The 15,923-nt window shown below is 43.1% G+C and overlaps 1 protein-coding gene across 5 annotated transcripts in view; it reads right to left on the bottom strand.

The window, feature by feature from the left end:
* mgaa (MAX dimerization protein MGA a) overlaps positions 1-15,923 on the bottom strand; it is a 53,751-nt gene that overhangs the window by 14,222 nt on the left and 23,606 nt on the right. For 4 of the 5 annotated variants that reach the window (XM_060934391.1, XM_060934393.1, XM_060934395.1 and 1 more), the window contains exons 3-14: positions 13,971-15,561; positions 13,724-13,796; positions 13,524-13,631; positions 11,885-12,010; positions 11,673-11,771; positions 9,876-10,591; positions 9,475-9,748; positions 9,211-9,401; positions 6,648-6,749; positions 6,525-6,564; positions 4,578-5,008; positions 1,053-1,293 (exon numbers count right to left, since the gene is read on the bottom strand). In XM_060934391.1, coding sequence (XP_060790374.1) covers positions 1,053-1,293; positions 4,578-5,008; positions 6,525-6,564; positions 6,648-6,749; positions 9,211-9,401; positions 9,475-9,748; positions 9,876-10,591; positions 11,673-11,771; positions 11,885-12,010; positions 13,524-13,631; positions 13,724-13,796; positions 13,971-15,561 — 3,992 coding nt within the window. The remainder of the gene's footprint in view (positions 1-1,052; positions 1,294-4,577; positions 5,009-6,524; positions 6,565-6,647; positions 6,750-9,210; positions 9,402-9,474; positions 9,749-9,875; positions 10,592-11,672; positions 11,772-11,884; positions 12,011-13,523; positions 13,632-13,723; positions 13,797-13,970; positions 15,562-15,923) is intronic. The other variant, XM_060934394.1, reaches the window with a different exon arrangement.

Here is a 15,923-nt window from a genome sequence, read left to right as displayed (position 1 = left end):
CCAGGTGTCACTATCATCTCCCACGTGAGCACTGAAGTCCCCCAGTAACACAATGGAGTCCCCAGTCTGAGCACTCCTCAGTACCTCTCCCAGGGACTCCAAGAAGGCCGGATACTCTATACTGCTATTTGGGCCGTAGGCACAAACAACAGCAAGAGCCCTCTCCCCAATCCGAAGGCGCAGAGAGGCGACCCTCTCGTTCACTGGGGTAAACTCCAACACATGGCGGCTGAGCTGGGGAGCTATAAGCAAGCCCACACCAGCCCGCCGCCGCTCACCACGGGCGACTCCAGAGAAGTGGAGAGTCCAGCCCCTCTCGAGGAGCTGGGTTCCAGAGCCCAAGCTGTGCGTGGAGGTGAGACCGACTATCTCTAGCCGGTACCTCTCAACCTCCCGCACAAGCTCAGGCTCTTTCCCCCCCAGCGAAGTGACATTCCATGTCCCAACAGCCAGCCGCTGTGTCCGGGGATCAGGTCGTCGAGGCCCCTGCCTTCAACTGCCACCCAATCCACATTGCACCAGTCCCCTACTGCTACCTCTGTGGGTGGTGAACCCACAGGAGGTCGGGCCCACGTCACCTCTTTGGGCTGAGCCCGGCCGGGCCCCATGGGCAAAGGCCCGGCCACCAAGCGCTCGCATACGAGCCCCAACCCCGGGCCTGGCTCCAGGGTGGGGCCCCGGCTGCGTCATCCCGGGCGACGTCACGGTCCTCGGATTTTTCTCCATAGGGGTTTTGGTGAACTGCTCTTAGTCTGGCCTGTCACCTAGGACCTGTCTGCCTTGGGAAACCCTGACTTATGAAACCCTAATAATGACTTACTGAATATATTTCATGTTTAACTGATCTAGATAATTGGGTTTGTACCACCTAAAATAAAAAATAATGGAACTCGCGACCATGTTCTCATTCTAATCACACACTCACTATGGTGCAATTTCAGCATATTAACAGCGATACTGGTGTATTAGGTGTCATGTTTCAGCTTTAAAAAGAGCAAATTTAAATGGACTCAGAACCTGTGGACTCCTGAGTTTAAATAGCTGTGACCTACCTGTGGGCTTATCCAATGTGAAAATGGAAGAAAGTGTGCTGGTAACAGTTGTTGTGGCCACACTGGTGGGGATGGTAGGAGCTACAGGAGAAATCTTGTTGGCTGTGCTAACATCCTTAGTGTCATGTTTGTTAGCCACAGACACTCTTCCTGTGATGTAAGCAGCCAATCTGTTGGCAGGGTGCAAAGCCCCCATCTGGCCTAGTTCAAGTTTGGCTTGTGGATATAGCTTTCCATTGACCTACATAGAAATATCATAACAGAGTACCACAGGTTAACCTAGGCTTAACCAGACTGTCGTAATAACAAATTTCAGACACAGTGGCAATAGGAGATGGAAAGTCATGTTGCTATTAGTCTCACTGTCAAATCTGAACCAGAGTGAAATTGGTTTGTTTGCTCTTTGATTCCACACAGCACATAAAACAAACCAAAAAGCATCAGGAAAATAACATGAGGGGTATGAAAAAGGGGAAGGGGCTGAAAATCATAAATCACTCTTTAGAAAGAGAGACAGAAAAATGCAAATAAACCCTTTGGCAAGTGCAGACAGAAGTTAAGGAAATCAGCAGAGCACAGAGAACACAACTGTCATGCTAAATAAATCTTTAAATCATGCTATAACTAGTTTAAAACATTTTCAGTACCATATGCAGGACATCATCTTTCTGCTGCACTCCCGAGGCACAGTGCACAACTTACGGGTCTGTTTGCTAGCTAAAGAAAATGCCATTGGGTCGATTCAAGGTTGAAACATGTTCTCAATGCGATTGAATCAGGCTAGAAATCACTTCATTCAGTTGGTCTCAAATCTGTTATTTCGGCTAGCACCCGAGTGTGAATTCTGTGTTCTTACCTACACCAGAGCTTTTTATTTTATCTTTTGTTTTTCTTTTTTGTTTGTGTAGTTTGATGTTTGTTTTTGTATGAGCGCTTTGTCCGCCAGTTGTGGTGTGGCTCCGGACCCAGTTTTGGACGTTGGTTCCCTCCAGGCCTTGGTTCGCCGTGGGTGATGCCTGTGCTCCTAGCTATGGACTGCAGTGAGCTCGTTGCTCATTTTAACATCGGGGTTGTCCAGCGCTCTGTGCAACAGTGCTTGGTGTGATGTTCCGAGCAATGTTGCTCGGTGGCGTCACAGCGGCTGTACAGGCGGTTTGGGACAAACCAGCGCTCTGCGTGGCGGTACGTCTATGCTCGCTTTGTGGATCCATGGCGTGGTGTTCCGAGTGATGTCGCCCGGCAGTGCCGCGACGGCTGTGGGACTTGTTTTCGTGCGCCTTTTGGTGGGACTGTGGTTGCTACACTACTGGAATGACGTCCTGACCTTTATTTGGTGGATTTTTTTTTCTTTCCTCCCTATAATTGTAAAGCGACCTTGGGTTCTGAGAAAGGCGCAATATATCAATATAAATATCAATATAAATTGAAATTATTATTACCCAAACAAACAGCACAATGTAAATGCACTAAAGTTTGATTTAAAAGGACTAAACGCTGCATCTGTGAAAGCAATGTTGATTTTCTCAACAAAAATTCTGACGATAAGTATTCACCGACGATCTTTTATTTCATGACTAAAGTACAAGGAAAATGTAAATGAAAAAAATATTTGACAATTAGAATTACAGATAAATCTCTGTTCATTATTCCCTGATAAGTAAAGATGAAATGAAATTGCTAGTTCTGTTCAGACATACAACCTAGCTTACTTCTCAAAGGAATTTTAACATCCAGGAGAAATATCCTTCAGCAAAATCCGTTACAATATTTTACTGTCCCCATTTCACATTCCTGAATGTAGTTGGGAAGCGAGGGAATCTGGCTCACTAGGCTTTCATAACACGCCTGGATTCTAACAGGTGTAGGAGTCAGGACACGCACATGGTGTCGTTCTGAACAAAGTAACATCTTTATATGAAAACAGTGGTCATCACAGTGTACAACATGCCATCTTCACTCGAGAACTAGCAAAACAATAAGTGCCGTGGCTAACTCGACATAACTTCGGAATAGCAACACCACCAGTTGCCATCTGGCTGTACCACTCCTGTAATAGCCCCCTTAAAGCTACAGGGAACATTTTACAACAAACATCATGAAACTGTCTGAGAAAATTATGACTAAAACATACACTAAAATTAAAAAGGAGTTCCACTAACTAAATCTTGACTAAAACAAACAAAAAAGACTAAAATGTAACTAAGTCTCAATTTTGACAATTTAAAATTTTGTTTAAGTATGAAAGCACTCTTATGGCCCTTTTCCACTACCCTTTTTCAGCTCACTTCAGCTCACTTCAGCCCGACACGGCTCGCGTTTCGACTACCAAAAACCAGCACGACTCAGCTCGCTTCAGCCCTGCTTAGCCCCTAAAACTCGCACCGTTTTGGAGTAGGGCTGAAGCGAGCCAAACCGTGCCGAGTGAGGCTGGGGGCGTGAGCAGACACTCCCCTGTGCATTGATTGGTGAGGAGGAGTGTCCTCACATGCCCACACACGCCCCGCGAGCGCGCTGGGATCTGTAAACACCGCAAACCCGGAAGAAGAAGAATTATGAATTACGAGAATTTCTGAAGCCTTATGCGCCTCGCCTCATCTATACGCTCTTGCCAGTATCTGTTGGCGTTGTCGGTGACAACAGGCCACAGCACCAAGACCAGCAACACTAACGACTCCATGTCCTCCATGTTTATTGTTTACTATCCGGGTCGTGAGACTACCGCTGAAAAGATCACTGAATCAGTGACATACAGAGCATCGTGGACGAGTTCGCGGAGCGCAAGGCTCGCCGTATGCCCTTCAAATAATGCGCGCAGTAGGCTATTGATGTTTTATTATGAGCCATGTACAGTATGTCGCCTAATGTTTTTTTGTTTCTGAGTTACATGTTCGTTTGAAGGACTTAATGTACAAAATAACATAGTTGCACCCCGTAGTGTTGAAATTGGTAAACACAGTGCATTCAGTGAGGTTTGCACCGCCCTCCTTTTATTTCTGACTCTTCCTGTCACCGTTGCAACCTCTGAGCGCTCATTCGTATGCCCTTCAAATAATGTGCGCAGTATAGGCTATTGATGTTTTATTATGAGCCATGTACAGTATCCTAATGTTTTTTGTTTCTGAGTTACATGTTCGTTTGAAGGACTTGATGTACTACTAAATAACATAGTTGCACCCGGTAGTGTTGAAATTGGTAAACACCGCAGTTGCGGACATTTTGTAACCTAAAATGATGTTATGATAAGCTTTAATAAAGGGCCCGGTCATTTGCCCCGCCCCCGGCCCGGCTCTGACTTGTTCCGCCACTGTCACTGATGTCACTGTTTGCGCTGCTTAACGACATCACGTGACGTCCACCCACTTTCGCTAACTCCACCCAATGTGTCCACCCACTTCCAGCCAGCACGGTTCAGCGCGGTTGTAGTCGAAATGCAACTCCAACAGCCCCGCTCAGCTCGACTCAGCACGGCACGGCTCAGCCGCGTTTGTAGTGGAAAAGCAGCATTAATGTGTAAAATATGCTTACCATTATCTGCCCCAGGGCACCAGAAGGTTTTTTCTCAGCCTTTAGCAAACCTGCTGGGGTGACCTGAGAGAGAAGGGGGAGGCCCTTCACCTCACTTTTTCCTATGGTCTCAATCAGTTGAGCTTCCAGCTGCTTTATTCTCGCATCTTTCTTCTTCTCTTCACTATCCTCTAGGTGTGGCTGCAAGATGACCACTTTATATGTAACAAGGGATCCTTCATCGGTCTTCTTTATAGTCTTGGATGTGGGCCGGACTTGGTATTTGCCGATCCAGAAAGGTTGCTTCAGACGATCCTGTGCCATACGTTCACATACTGTACGCAGGACAACGTTCCTGCTGCCTTCTGTTGCCCACTTGCACTTAGACACGATTTCCACCCGTTTGGTAGGGCCGGACTGAGTAGGTGGCCGAAGTTCCCCTTCCTCCATCTCTGTAAAAGAAACAATCAACAAATGTTTCAAGAAATGGATTTTAACTGCATACAGAACAGAACATGAATTGTTTAGCCTAGTTTTTAGAATTATCAGATATTTAAGAAGCAGCAGCCTTTGTCACATGTAGAGCCAATGATTTTCCGTTTCAAAATCTGGCTTTTTCCGTTTCGGACAATGAAAAATTCCATTTCACAATTTCAGTTCAAAATTGTTCTGTTTGGCTCCAATTTAGTAATTCTGGCTGGCATAATTTTACTTGGGTTTCAAAGTATTGCATCTCTAGACACAAATGGTCCTTTGCATGATGAAGTCATTCATGAAAAAAAAAAAAAAATACACTGACAGTAGGCTGATAAATTGCATTAATAAAAAAAAGTAAAGTGGGATCACAGATTGAGACAACTCAAAATACTTTGACATACTGATAACAGATAAATCAAGAAACTAGGATCACCATTAACTAAAAACCCATCTCATATATACTATATGCAATATAATAGCATATATCTCAATATAATAGAGTACTGATAAATTAATATTCAGTAATACTGACTGAGCCTGTAATGACAATACTCATAACTGACTGTTTAAAAGTATTACTCTATATCCATCTTTTTTAGTACACCACAAACTCATGAAACAATGTTTCCTAACAAAACACACAACACACTCTCAAAACAGACTAGAATAGTTTAACTTTGATTGTAATGACAGTCCTGAATATTCCTTGCAGATCAATCACTGAGCGCGCTCAGAGTACCTCGAAATGCTGCTCGATATCAGCATTATGATAGAGCATCATAAGTTGTTTAGTGTTGGTCTTCGTGAGACTGAATCTTCGGTCATTTAGAAGATGTTTATACATGGAAAAGGAGTGCTCAACGTCCACACTCGCCACTGGCAACCATATGGCGTCCTTGGCCACCAGAGCATTCGTTTCTTTTTTGGGGTTGCCATTCTGGTTGTGATGCGGGGAGCGAATCTGTAAACAAGCAGCTTACTGGCTGGCTAAGTGTGCCACAAGCCAATCACAATCACCGACAAAGCTGCCTTGACTGGAAAGGCACGTCTGCGTGGGCGTTAGCGGCAGTTACACAGAAGCCTTCTGCGGCAGTTACACTCTGACACGCGAGCAATGTTAAAAAAATGAATAAAAGCGCAGATATACCAAAAAAACCCCAAACATTTCTAAAAATTCCGTTTGGCAGTCAAAAATCCGTTTCACTATAAAAATTCTGTAATTTTCATCCGTTTTCCGCGAGCGTGGAAAATCATTGGCCCTACACATGTACACTCAAGCATAGTGAAATTCATCCTCTGCATTTAACCCATCTGAAGCAGTGAACACAAGCACACACACCCAGAGCAGTGGGCAGCCATACTACAGAGCCCAGGGAGCAGTTAGGGGTTAGGTACCTCGCTCAAGGGCACTTTAGCCCAAGGCTGTCCCATGTTAACCTAACTGTGCATGTCTTTGAACATAAGTGCCATTTATTATGCTTGTACACCAACCTTGCAGTGAGTCCTGTGAATGAAGATCTGAACGACTTTCCTGAAAACAGAAAATCTAAAATCAGGTTCAAGTCCATGATTAAAATTCTGAGTAATACTTCCCTACTCGTATTAGAGGCTCACCTTCACGCGTCTTTGTCTAGGAGAAGACAGTTTTTGATCACAGAACGGCCTCACGCGAGCACAATCCAGACTTTCGACTCTGCTCAAATCTTCCCCTTCAGCCTGAACACAAAGATTTGGAAAGAAGAACGCTTATCATCACAGTTGTATCACCAAAATAAAATCTAAGCAAGAACACCACGTCATACACAACCTCAGAAACAGCAAATAACTGAAGTGTCATTGCAGTATCCTATCCACTTGCATCACTATGCTATGCTCTCCCCAATTATACATTATAAACATACCTTTTAATTCTCTGTTTTGCTGGGGAAAAAACAAACAAACAAACAAACAAACACCAACCATACTACTGAGCTAGCCTGGGCCCGCCCATCCTAAGTGTGACGCAACACGAGGGCCTGTTGCAAGCTTAGTCTGGCAAGGCAAGCTATCTACAGCTCTTCCAAGCTCCCGAAAAATCGGGAGCCAATCAACTTTGAGCATCTCCAACGGCCCTGGGTAGAGGCGTGTTCAAGGCACTGACGTAGTAGAACTGCGACCGGAAGCCATAGATTGTTTACAGAATCTATGCCGGAAGCGCTTCATTCACTAGAAACATTACGAACATGGAGCAAGTTCTCATTGAAAACGGAGCAAAGAGCAGCCCTGGAGGTATTTATTGAAAGGAAGGACGTTTTCGCCTTGCTCCCGACCGGCTTCGGTAAGAGTTTAATCTACCAGTTAGCCCCGTCGCGTCACATACGTCAGAGGAAAGAGTGATGTGATTGGTTTAAGCTAGAGCCCTGCACTCCCGCGGGACTCCCGCGGGACCCGCCGCAAAGCAGTGCGGCGCAGGACAAATTTTGAAAGCTCGCTGCGGGCGCGGGCGGGACCGGAAGTGCACATATGCGCGCGCGGGCGGGAATGCACATATGTGGCACGGGCAGGAGCGGTGATAAGCTGCAGTCCCGCTAACTAAAAATGTGGGTTTTTTTGTTTTTTTTTAAAGATTTTTTTTGGGCTTTTTCACCTTTTTTTTATTGGATAGGACAGTGTAGAGACAGGACAGGAAATGATCGGGAGAGAGAGACGGGGAGGGATCAGGAAATGACCTCGGATCGGAATCGAACCCAGGTCCCCGGATTTATGGTATGGCGCCTTAGCCACCTGAGCTAAGACGCCCCCAACTAAAAATGTGTTTGAAATAAAATGTATAAATTATTAATTTATGTATATCATATATCATTTGTGCTGGATATTTTATTTGGCATTAATAAAAACATTTTAAGATGCCTAAATTTGCAGAGAGTCAGATTGCCAGAGAAATGGCATCATAAATTTGCCATTGATCACCCTAAGGGGAAATTCTTTGATCACTCTAATGACTCGCAGTTCACACCCAGCTAGCAAGAGAACCATGAGTGAAGTGATTTAATGCTTGCGTTAGTCTACAACTTTAATCAGAGAGACAGGTTTCACAGTGATGGTAGGCTTGACTCAATGCTATCCCAGAAATCCTTCCTGTAATATGCAAATTTGGCTGTCCAATCAGAGGCGGCCAAATTTGCATATTACAGGAATGATTTCTGGGATAGCATCGAGTCAAGCCTACTGTCACTGTGTAACCTGTCTCTCTGACTAAAGTTGTAGACTAACTAAAGCAGTAAATCAATTCACTTCTCTTATTAGCTCTGCTTTGCAATAAAAAAAAAAAAAAACAAAAAACAAAAAAAAAAACACCACCATTGGTACAAAGCAAGCCCATTCACTTTATGCTGATCAGAGAATTACAATGGTTTCTCATATGATAAAAATGTGATTCACGATTAAATATTTTAATCTCTTGACAGCACTAATTATTATTATTATTATTATTAGAGACAGTACATGCTGAATTCCGAAACAAGGTAAATAATAACAACGTGAGCTGTAGATATTCATGCTGAAATCCACTCAAAGCAGGGGGCGAGGCACCATCATGCTGTGTCAAGACAAGAACTTTCCTGAGAAATAACGCAAACGTCTGCATCATGCGGGATTTGCGGGCGGGAGCGGGACAAAATATGGCAGGCGCGGGCGGGACTGAAAATCATAATTTTTTTGTGGGCGCGGGCGGGAGCGGGACTGAAAATCATAATTCTTTGCGGGCGCGGGACTGAAAAATCCGACCGGCGCAGACCTCTAGTTTAAGCTTCGTCACAGCCTTTTCTGGCTTCGACCAAACTGAGGCATTTCAGGGAGGCGGGTCAACCACACGCTTTGGGAAACGGTTGGGCTTAATATCTTTGCCAGACCAAATGCTCGCAGAGCTTTGAAGTCGCGTTAGCCAGACTACTACTGAGCTACATTTTCTTTCCTATTGAAATCACTTAAAAAATGTTTATATCTTCAATATTTTATAGTTGTTTTGACTATCAACTAAGATTTTTATTATAATAATTGGATAAATATAATGTAAATCACTATGACATAGCCTTTTACATTTAACTGCATGCAGTAGAGCACATAATATGCCATGCAGTTTTAAACAGGAGTGATACACAAATCAGTTCAACAGATTTAAAATGCTCATAGTTCTCACAGCTGCTCGTTTTGGTGAAGGATGAAGAAAGTTCTCCAGGTCTTTTTGCAGATCCAGTGATATTAGTTGAGGGTTAAGATGCTTGGCAGGACAAGGAATATAAAGTTGCTCTGAATCGAAGTCATTCCGCTGAACCCATAATGTTTTTACGTGATGGGCTGGCTCAGGTGCTGCATCAGGACCTGAAAGAACTAAAGAACACAAATTTATGAATGGCAAATTATTACTTTTCATTCACCTCCAACATGATGAAGGCATACTCACTATAAGAGATACGATTTTTCTTCTTTTTTACTTTGGTTCCGTTTTCTTCTGCAAAATTTTCAGGCGCAGACCCCTTGTCTGTGTCCTCGTTTTTCAAAAGGACTACTTTGCGTCGAAGGCAGTTGCAACCCAGCATGCACTGAGGTTTGCCACAGTGATCCTGCCGCTTCTCCTGAACAAGACTAGCACATACACACCCTAACCGGCAAAAGTCATTGAGGCAAGGTGGTGCACGTCGTTTTATGACGGTAGAAGGACTTCCTCCTATTGAACCCTGAATCCAGAGAAAGGAGGAAAAAAAAAAAAAAAAAAACAGTAATGGAGTGAGGGATAGGATTGGTCAGGCTATTAGTGAAGAATGTGACCAACTATGACAAAGCAATCATTAGCTTAACACATACCTCTGCTGTGACAAGACAGGATAAAGCAATGGCTGCCCGTTCCGTGGTGATATAGGTACGATGTTTCCCCTCCCAGACTGCACCATCCTCTATATCCCTTAGTTTAACTAGGGTTTTGGGTAAGCCTGAATTGCGTCCCACTGGCAGGTTTGAACCAGGAGAACTAGAAGTATTCTGTCTCGCAGGAGCCGCTGACACACTACCCTTAACAGGCTTTTCATCTGTCTGTAAGGAATTCTGTGAAGTCTTGGATCCCTTCTTGGACTTTATTTTAGGAGATTTTTTGCTCTGGGACAAGCCAACGGGAGCAGACGGCACACTAGATACAGATTTTGACGTGTCAGACTTTGTGGATTTCTTTGAAGAGCTTGTCTTGTCTTTGCTACAAACTGTGTTTTTGGCACTGGATTTCTTCGTTTTCACCCCTGACACAGGTTCCTTACTTTTTGAGGTTAATGCAGTTTTTCTGGATCTTGCAGAAGGCTTTGAGGGATCAGGTGCTAATGGCAGTGCCTGCTTTTTTAAAACACTGTCAAGCGTACGAACATAGCTTGTGCTCTTAGTGGGCAGCTGGTAGGCCACAGGAGTGACAACAGCCTGTGAGAAACTGGCAGCTCGCTCATCAATAAGCTTGCCTTCACTTTCCAGGTACTCATCAAGCATGTCACTACAGAAAGCAGACAGGTTCTTTTGTCCTGTATCCAAGGATGTGGTGACTAAAGAACCCAAACAAACAAACAAACAAACAAACAAACAAACTCTTTGCATTACTTTCACACTCAAGTAACACAACACTCTTACAAAGGCAGCAAATTAATTTAATCTAGTGCTGTCAAGCAATTAAAATATTTAATCGCGATTAATGTCGCGACTGTCATAGTTAACTCACGATTAATCGCAATTTAATTGCACATTTTTGTCACATGAAAAACCATTGTAATTCTCTTATCAGCATAAAAATGTGAATGGGCTTGCTTTGTACCAATGTTTTTTTTTTATTGCAAAGCATAACACGTCTTGACACAGCCACTGCAAAGTGAAACCTAAGCCGAGCACCGGGGCTAACAAAAGAACCATGAGTGAAGTGATCTACTGCTTGAGTTAGTTTACAATTCTAATCAGAGAGACAGGTTACACAGTGACGGTAGGCTTGACATGCTTGATTATAATATAAAGTACACCATTATATTAACTTTAAGTTGTTCGTTGATAAATATTGCATTGAATCTGATCTTTACTGTTTCAGCTCACTTAACACATTTTGTACTTTTACACTTTCTGCCTGTTGATGCGTCACGCTGTCCAATCAGAGGCGGCCAAATTTGCATATTACAGGAAGGATTTCTGGGATAGCATTGAGTTTACAGTTCAGAGGGATCTGGCTTCTTTAGACGCTGTCTTCTTAAAACTGAATAAATATTTAAAAAGAGCCAAATGAGCCAGTCTTTTGAACGGTTCTTTTCAAAGAACGGATCACAAAGATGTGGATCCCATCAAAGAGCCATAAATCCCATCTCTACTAGCGCACCCTGCCCGCGCTGATTCTTTGGGGAGGGCAGAGGACTCTGGCTGTGCGGGGCATGGCATTACAGTCTAGCTGCTATTGTTTTTCTAAGCAAAGTCTCTGTTCCAAGTTCCTGGCAGTTTCAAAAGCTTATGAAAAACCTACATCATGTCACAGAGCGTTAATCTCGCGATAAAAAAATTATCGCCGTTAAAATTGAGTCAAGTTAACGCGTTAATAACGCGACATTTTTGACAGCACTAATTTAATCACAACATGGTAACGTGATGTACCTCCAGGAACAGAAGAAGAACTTGTTGTGGAAAACTTTTCTCTCCAGCCTTTGATTTTAGTGATGTCAGTTGTTTTCCCTGTTCTAGAAACAAAGTGAACTGGGAAGAAAAAATAATGACCCTAAGCACACCTGCGGAACTTCATAAATTTTTACTTTCGATAATCTAGTAGCACTTAAAAAGCAAACTGACTGGCTTTGTGTGTCACTCACCCTGTGATGAGCAAGTCCTTGAGTTTCCCTCAGGTAAGAGTACAGGTGGAGGAATGGGTAAGCATACACCCAGATACTGTAGATCAATAGATAGTGTAACATCCAAAAGGTTCAACTTCAGACCAACTGCAAGATAAAAAACACTTTACATAGGATTCCCAGAGTAAATCAACCTAAAGCATCTCAGCTACAGTATAAACACACAATACATTGACAGTATTATGTATAATGTACGCATTTTTACTGGAGAAATCACGGTTTATACTCCAACTACAGGCTACACATTCAGTGTAAGGCTCTCAAACCTGATCATAATCGCAATCTGAAAAGGATTTACACGATTCCCAAAGTAAATCAACCTAAAGCATCTCAGCTATAAACACATTGTACATAATACTGTAAATGTATTATGTACGTGTTTTTACTGGACAAATCATGGCTTATACGCCAACTACAGGCTACACATTCAGTGTAAGGCTCTCAAACCTTATCATAATAGCAATCTGAAAAGGATTTACACATTTACTTTATTTGGGTCAGGAAACTATGCAGGTCATTGAAGTTCTTCCACTACAAGCTTCATAAACTTATTTTATTTCTTTTTTAATCACTTCCTGTTTCCGGTTGAGAGTACGCCATGCGCATTCTGGCTGCCACTTCTCACTGGAGCTTCTCATTTTATTTTCCCTTTTGTTTTTCTTTTTTGTGTTTGTGTAGTTTGATGTTTGTTTTTTGCTTGAGCGCTTTGTCCGCCGCTTGTGGTGTAGCTCTGGACCCAGTTTTGGGTGTCGGTTCCCTCCAGGCCTTGGTGCACCTTGAGTGATGCCTGTGCTCCTCGCTATGGACTGCAGTGAGTTCGTTGCTCATTTTAACATCGGGGTTGTCCAGCGCTCTGTGCAGCGGTGCTTTTGTGCTTGGTGCGGTGTTCCGAGCGATGTTGCCTGGCGGCATCGCGGCGGCCGTGCAGGCAGTTTGGGACATACCAGCGCTCTGCGTGGCAGTGCTTCTGGGCTCACTTTATGGAGCCACGGCACGGTGTTGCCCGGGGGCATCACAGCGGTTGTGCGGGACTTGTTTTCACGCGCTTTTTGGTGGAACTGTGGCTGCTACACCACTGGAATGACATCCTGACCTTTATTTGATGGACTTTATTTATTTATCCCCCCCTTTCCTTATAAAGTGACCTTGGGTATGAGAAAGGCGCTATATAAATTTAGCTGCTGCTTCTTCTTATTATTTACTTCTCTAAAGACCTTGCTTTATGTATAGGTCTTCTAAAAAAGGAAAGCTTAACCACAACTGTTGTACCAAATCAAAATGCACACAATTCTTTGTAATGTCTTTGCGTGCTGCAGCATTATATTTTGACATCCCTTAAACTAGTGAGTCTGGCTTGAGCCAACAGAATCTGCTCTACACTACTGGCTTTCCTGCACTACCTTCAGTTTAAGTTCTCCAGGCATAGATCAAACCTGCATACATTTATCAAACCAATGGATATTGAAGCATGACTAACTCCTCCAAAGACAAAAGGCAGTAACCTTTAGTCACTGCTAGCAAATGCTTGATTACTGAAGTTACTTAAACTTCAACAAATAGCTCTTGTGCTGATGGTTTCAGAGACAAGTTGGACATGTACCTGCTTGCAGAACTGGGTGAATGACCTGCCTGTACTTCATATTTTTTAAGTCGCGCAGAAGGACCTTTTCAAGTGCATCAATGCTTTCCTTTTCATCATGGACATCACCTGTGACATACGAGATCACAAAAACGATACAGCGAAACATCAAGAACAACTTATCTTACACAATGAACCACAATCCCCACCCCATTTCTTACCCTCAATGTTTTCTGTCGTTTTCTGCAAAATCTCTTCTTTAGCTTCGTCTCCGAGATGAATTTCAAGCGCTTTCTGTTTGCAGATAATATTTCATAGCACGTCACTGTCATGGGTATGTGCTAATATTTTTCAAATTAATTAAAAAAAAATCTTTATAAACATGATTTTCAGGACACCACAAATTTTGTAATAAAATTACGTTAGAAACTTAAATTATTCAAGCACACATAGAAAGCTTCAAGTTACCTTTGACATGAAGGAAACGAACAACTGACCCTCCACATCTTCAAGGTTGGGCTGCATTGGGACAGGAATAGGGCCTTCCATCACCTCTGTATCTTCACTCAGCTTTGATTTCCCACCTTTCTTTTGTTTCACCTTGCATTTTTTGACTTTACTAGTCTTCAGGGGCTGTTTTAATTCCTTTGGAGTCTCAGGGTCAAGGGAAACTACAGGACAGCTTACCTCACTAGTAACAGGTGGATCTGGGTCTGCAGCTGGTGTTGGACATGTGATAAATGTCTGTAGTAATGGGTCAGATAGCTCTAATAATGGTCTTGGTCTATCAAGTGATAAGCAAGGTGGAAATGGGTCAAGTGCTTTTCTAGGAGGTATGGGTCTAGCTGAGAACATGCTTGGTGGAAATGGGTCAGGAGAGGAAGGAGCAGACACGTATGGAGAGGACACTGTACAAGGTGGTGAAGGCATGATTTTAACTCCTGGAGATGGGGACCTTGGAACAGCCTCTGGAACAGGTTCAGGACATGGGACTTGACAGGAATCATGAGCTGGCTCTGTGGTGGGTTCGTCAGTAGTGGCATTACTATGCAAAAGTTCATTATCGGGAGCATCAAGTGTGGTAGCTGGAAATGCTTTAGGATCACAGCTAGGTACACAGTCAGAGGAAGCATCATCTAAGGTAATGGAGACCATTTTCGCATCAGATGTGGTGTCTGAAAGACTAGTGTTGGGTTTGAAATCATGTGCAAATGCAGAGGTAGTGGCAGATACTTTCTGAGGTGTGGGCAACTGCACTGAATCGCAGACAACACTGGTTGTAGGGGCAGGAACAGAATCAGCTGCAGAATTTGGTGTTGAGACAGTTTCATGTTCAGTGGTGGCTGCAGAACACGTTAAAATGGATGATGTGATGGTTTGAGATGTTGGGGAAGCTGGTGGCTGTATGTTCAACTGGGTGTTAAGAGAAGGGGTAAAGGATGCCGTGGAGGATGATAGGTTTTCAGCAACTGAAGTATCATGACAGGATTTATCAGACTGTGATGGCAGAGCTTCAGATTTTGGTTTTGGTCTGACAGGTCGTGTTTTCGACTTCAACTGCTGCAGAAATAGAGCAAGAAGCGGTAGTGGAACAGGCTCAGCTCGTTTCTTCTTCGCTTCCCCTCCACAGTTAAGAGGTTTGACAATGCTTGGTGAAGTTTCCTCACTGCTGAGCTTTTCATTGGTCAATGTCGCCGTTTCACTCAAAATCGTGTCCACCTTTTGATTTAAGGGTGTGTTGGAAGTAGTTATGTTCAACTTGCACTGTGTGTTAGTTGCAGAAAACAATTCTGTTGTATTTTTTAAAGTGGATGAATCATTTTGTGAAAATGATACAGTTTTCTTTTCATCCTTGGTGAGATCAGGGATTGAAATGTTTTCAGATGTACAGTCCTTAGATGCAACATCCATATTGTTCTCTTTTGAAGCCAGACTATCAACATTCATTTGCTGGCTACTTCCATTATGAATTTTCTCAAGGGATATCCTTTTTACCTTAACGTGAGCGCCCTTAATTAGTTCAGACAGCCCCCCTGGCCATGGACGCTTTGTACCACTGCTGAAATTAAAGAGGAGGCGTTGTTGTATTTTGCAAACAAGCAAAATCAATCAATAAATAAGGATCCAAAATGTTTTAATTATATATTTATACACATCTTGTGATACCAAATAGCCAGCTTGCTTTCAACATATCTAACTTTATAACTTGTTTATGCTTAGTATGAAGCTACCACCACTAGCAGGATCTCAGATGAATGCATGTTTGCAGTCTACAAATAAAGCAGTTCAACCACCCCAAAATTGAAGGCAAACTTAATAAAGGTGCTATACAAAAGTAACGCTGTGTTCTTTATTAACATACAAAACTGTATTGGGAAGTCAAAAAGAAGTTATTAAGCTTCCATTTACATTTAAGGCATT

The sequence above is a fragment of the Neoarius graeffei genome, chromosome 11, assembly GCF_027579695.1.
Source record: "Neoarius graeffei isolate fNeoGra1 chromosome 11, fNeoGra1.pri, whole genome shotgun sequence".
Classification (NCBI taxonomy): Eukaryota; Metazoa; Chordata; class Actinopteri; order Siluriformes; family Ariidae; genus Neoarius; species Neoarius graeffei.
This window is presented reverse-complemented; position numbering and strand designations above follow the sequence as displayed.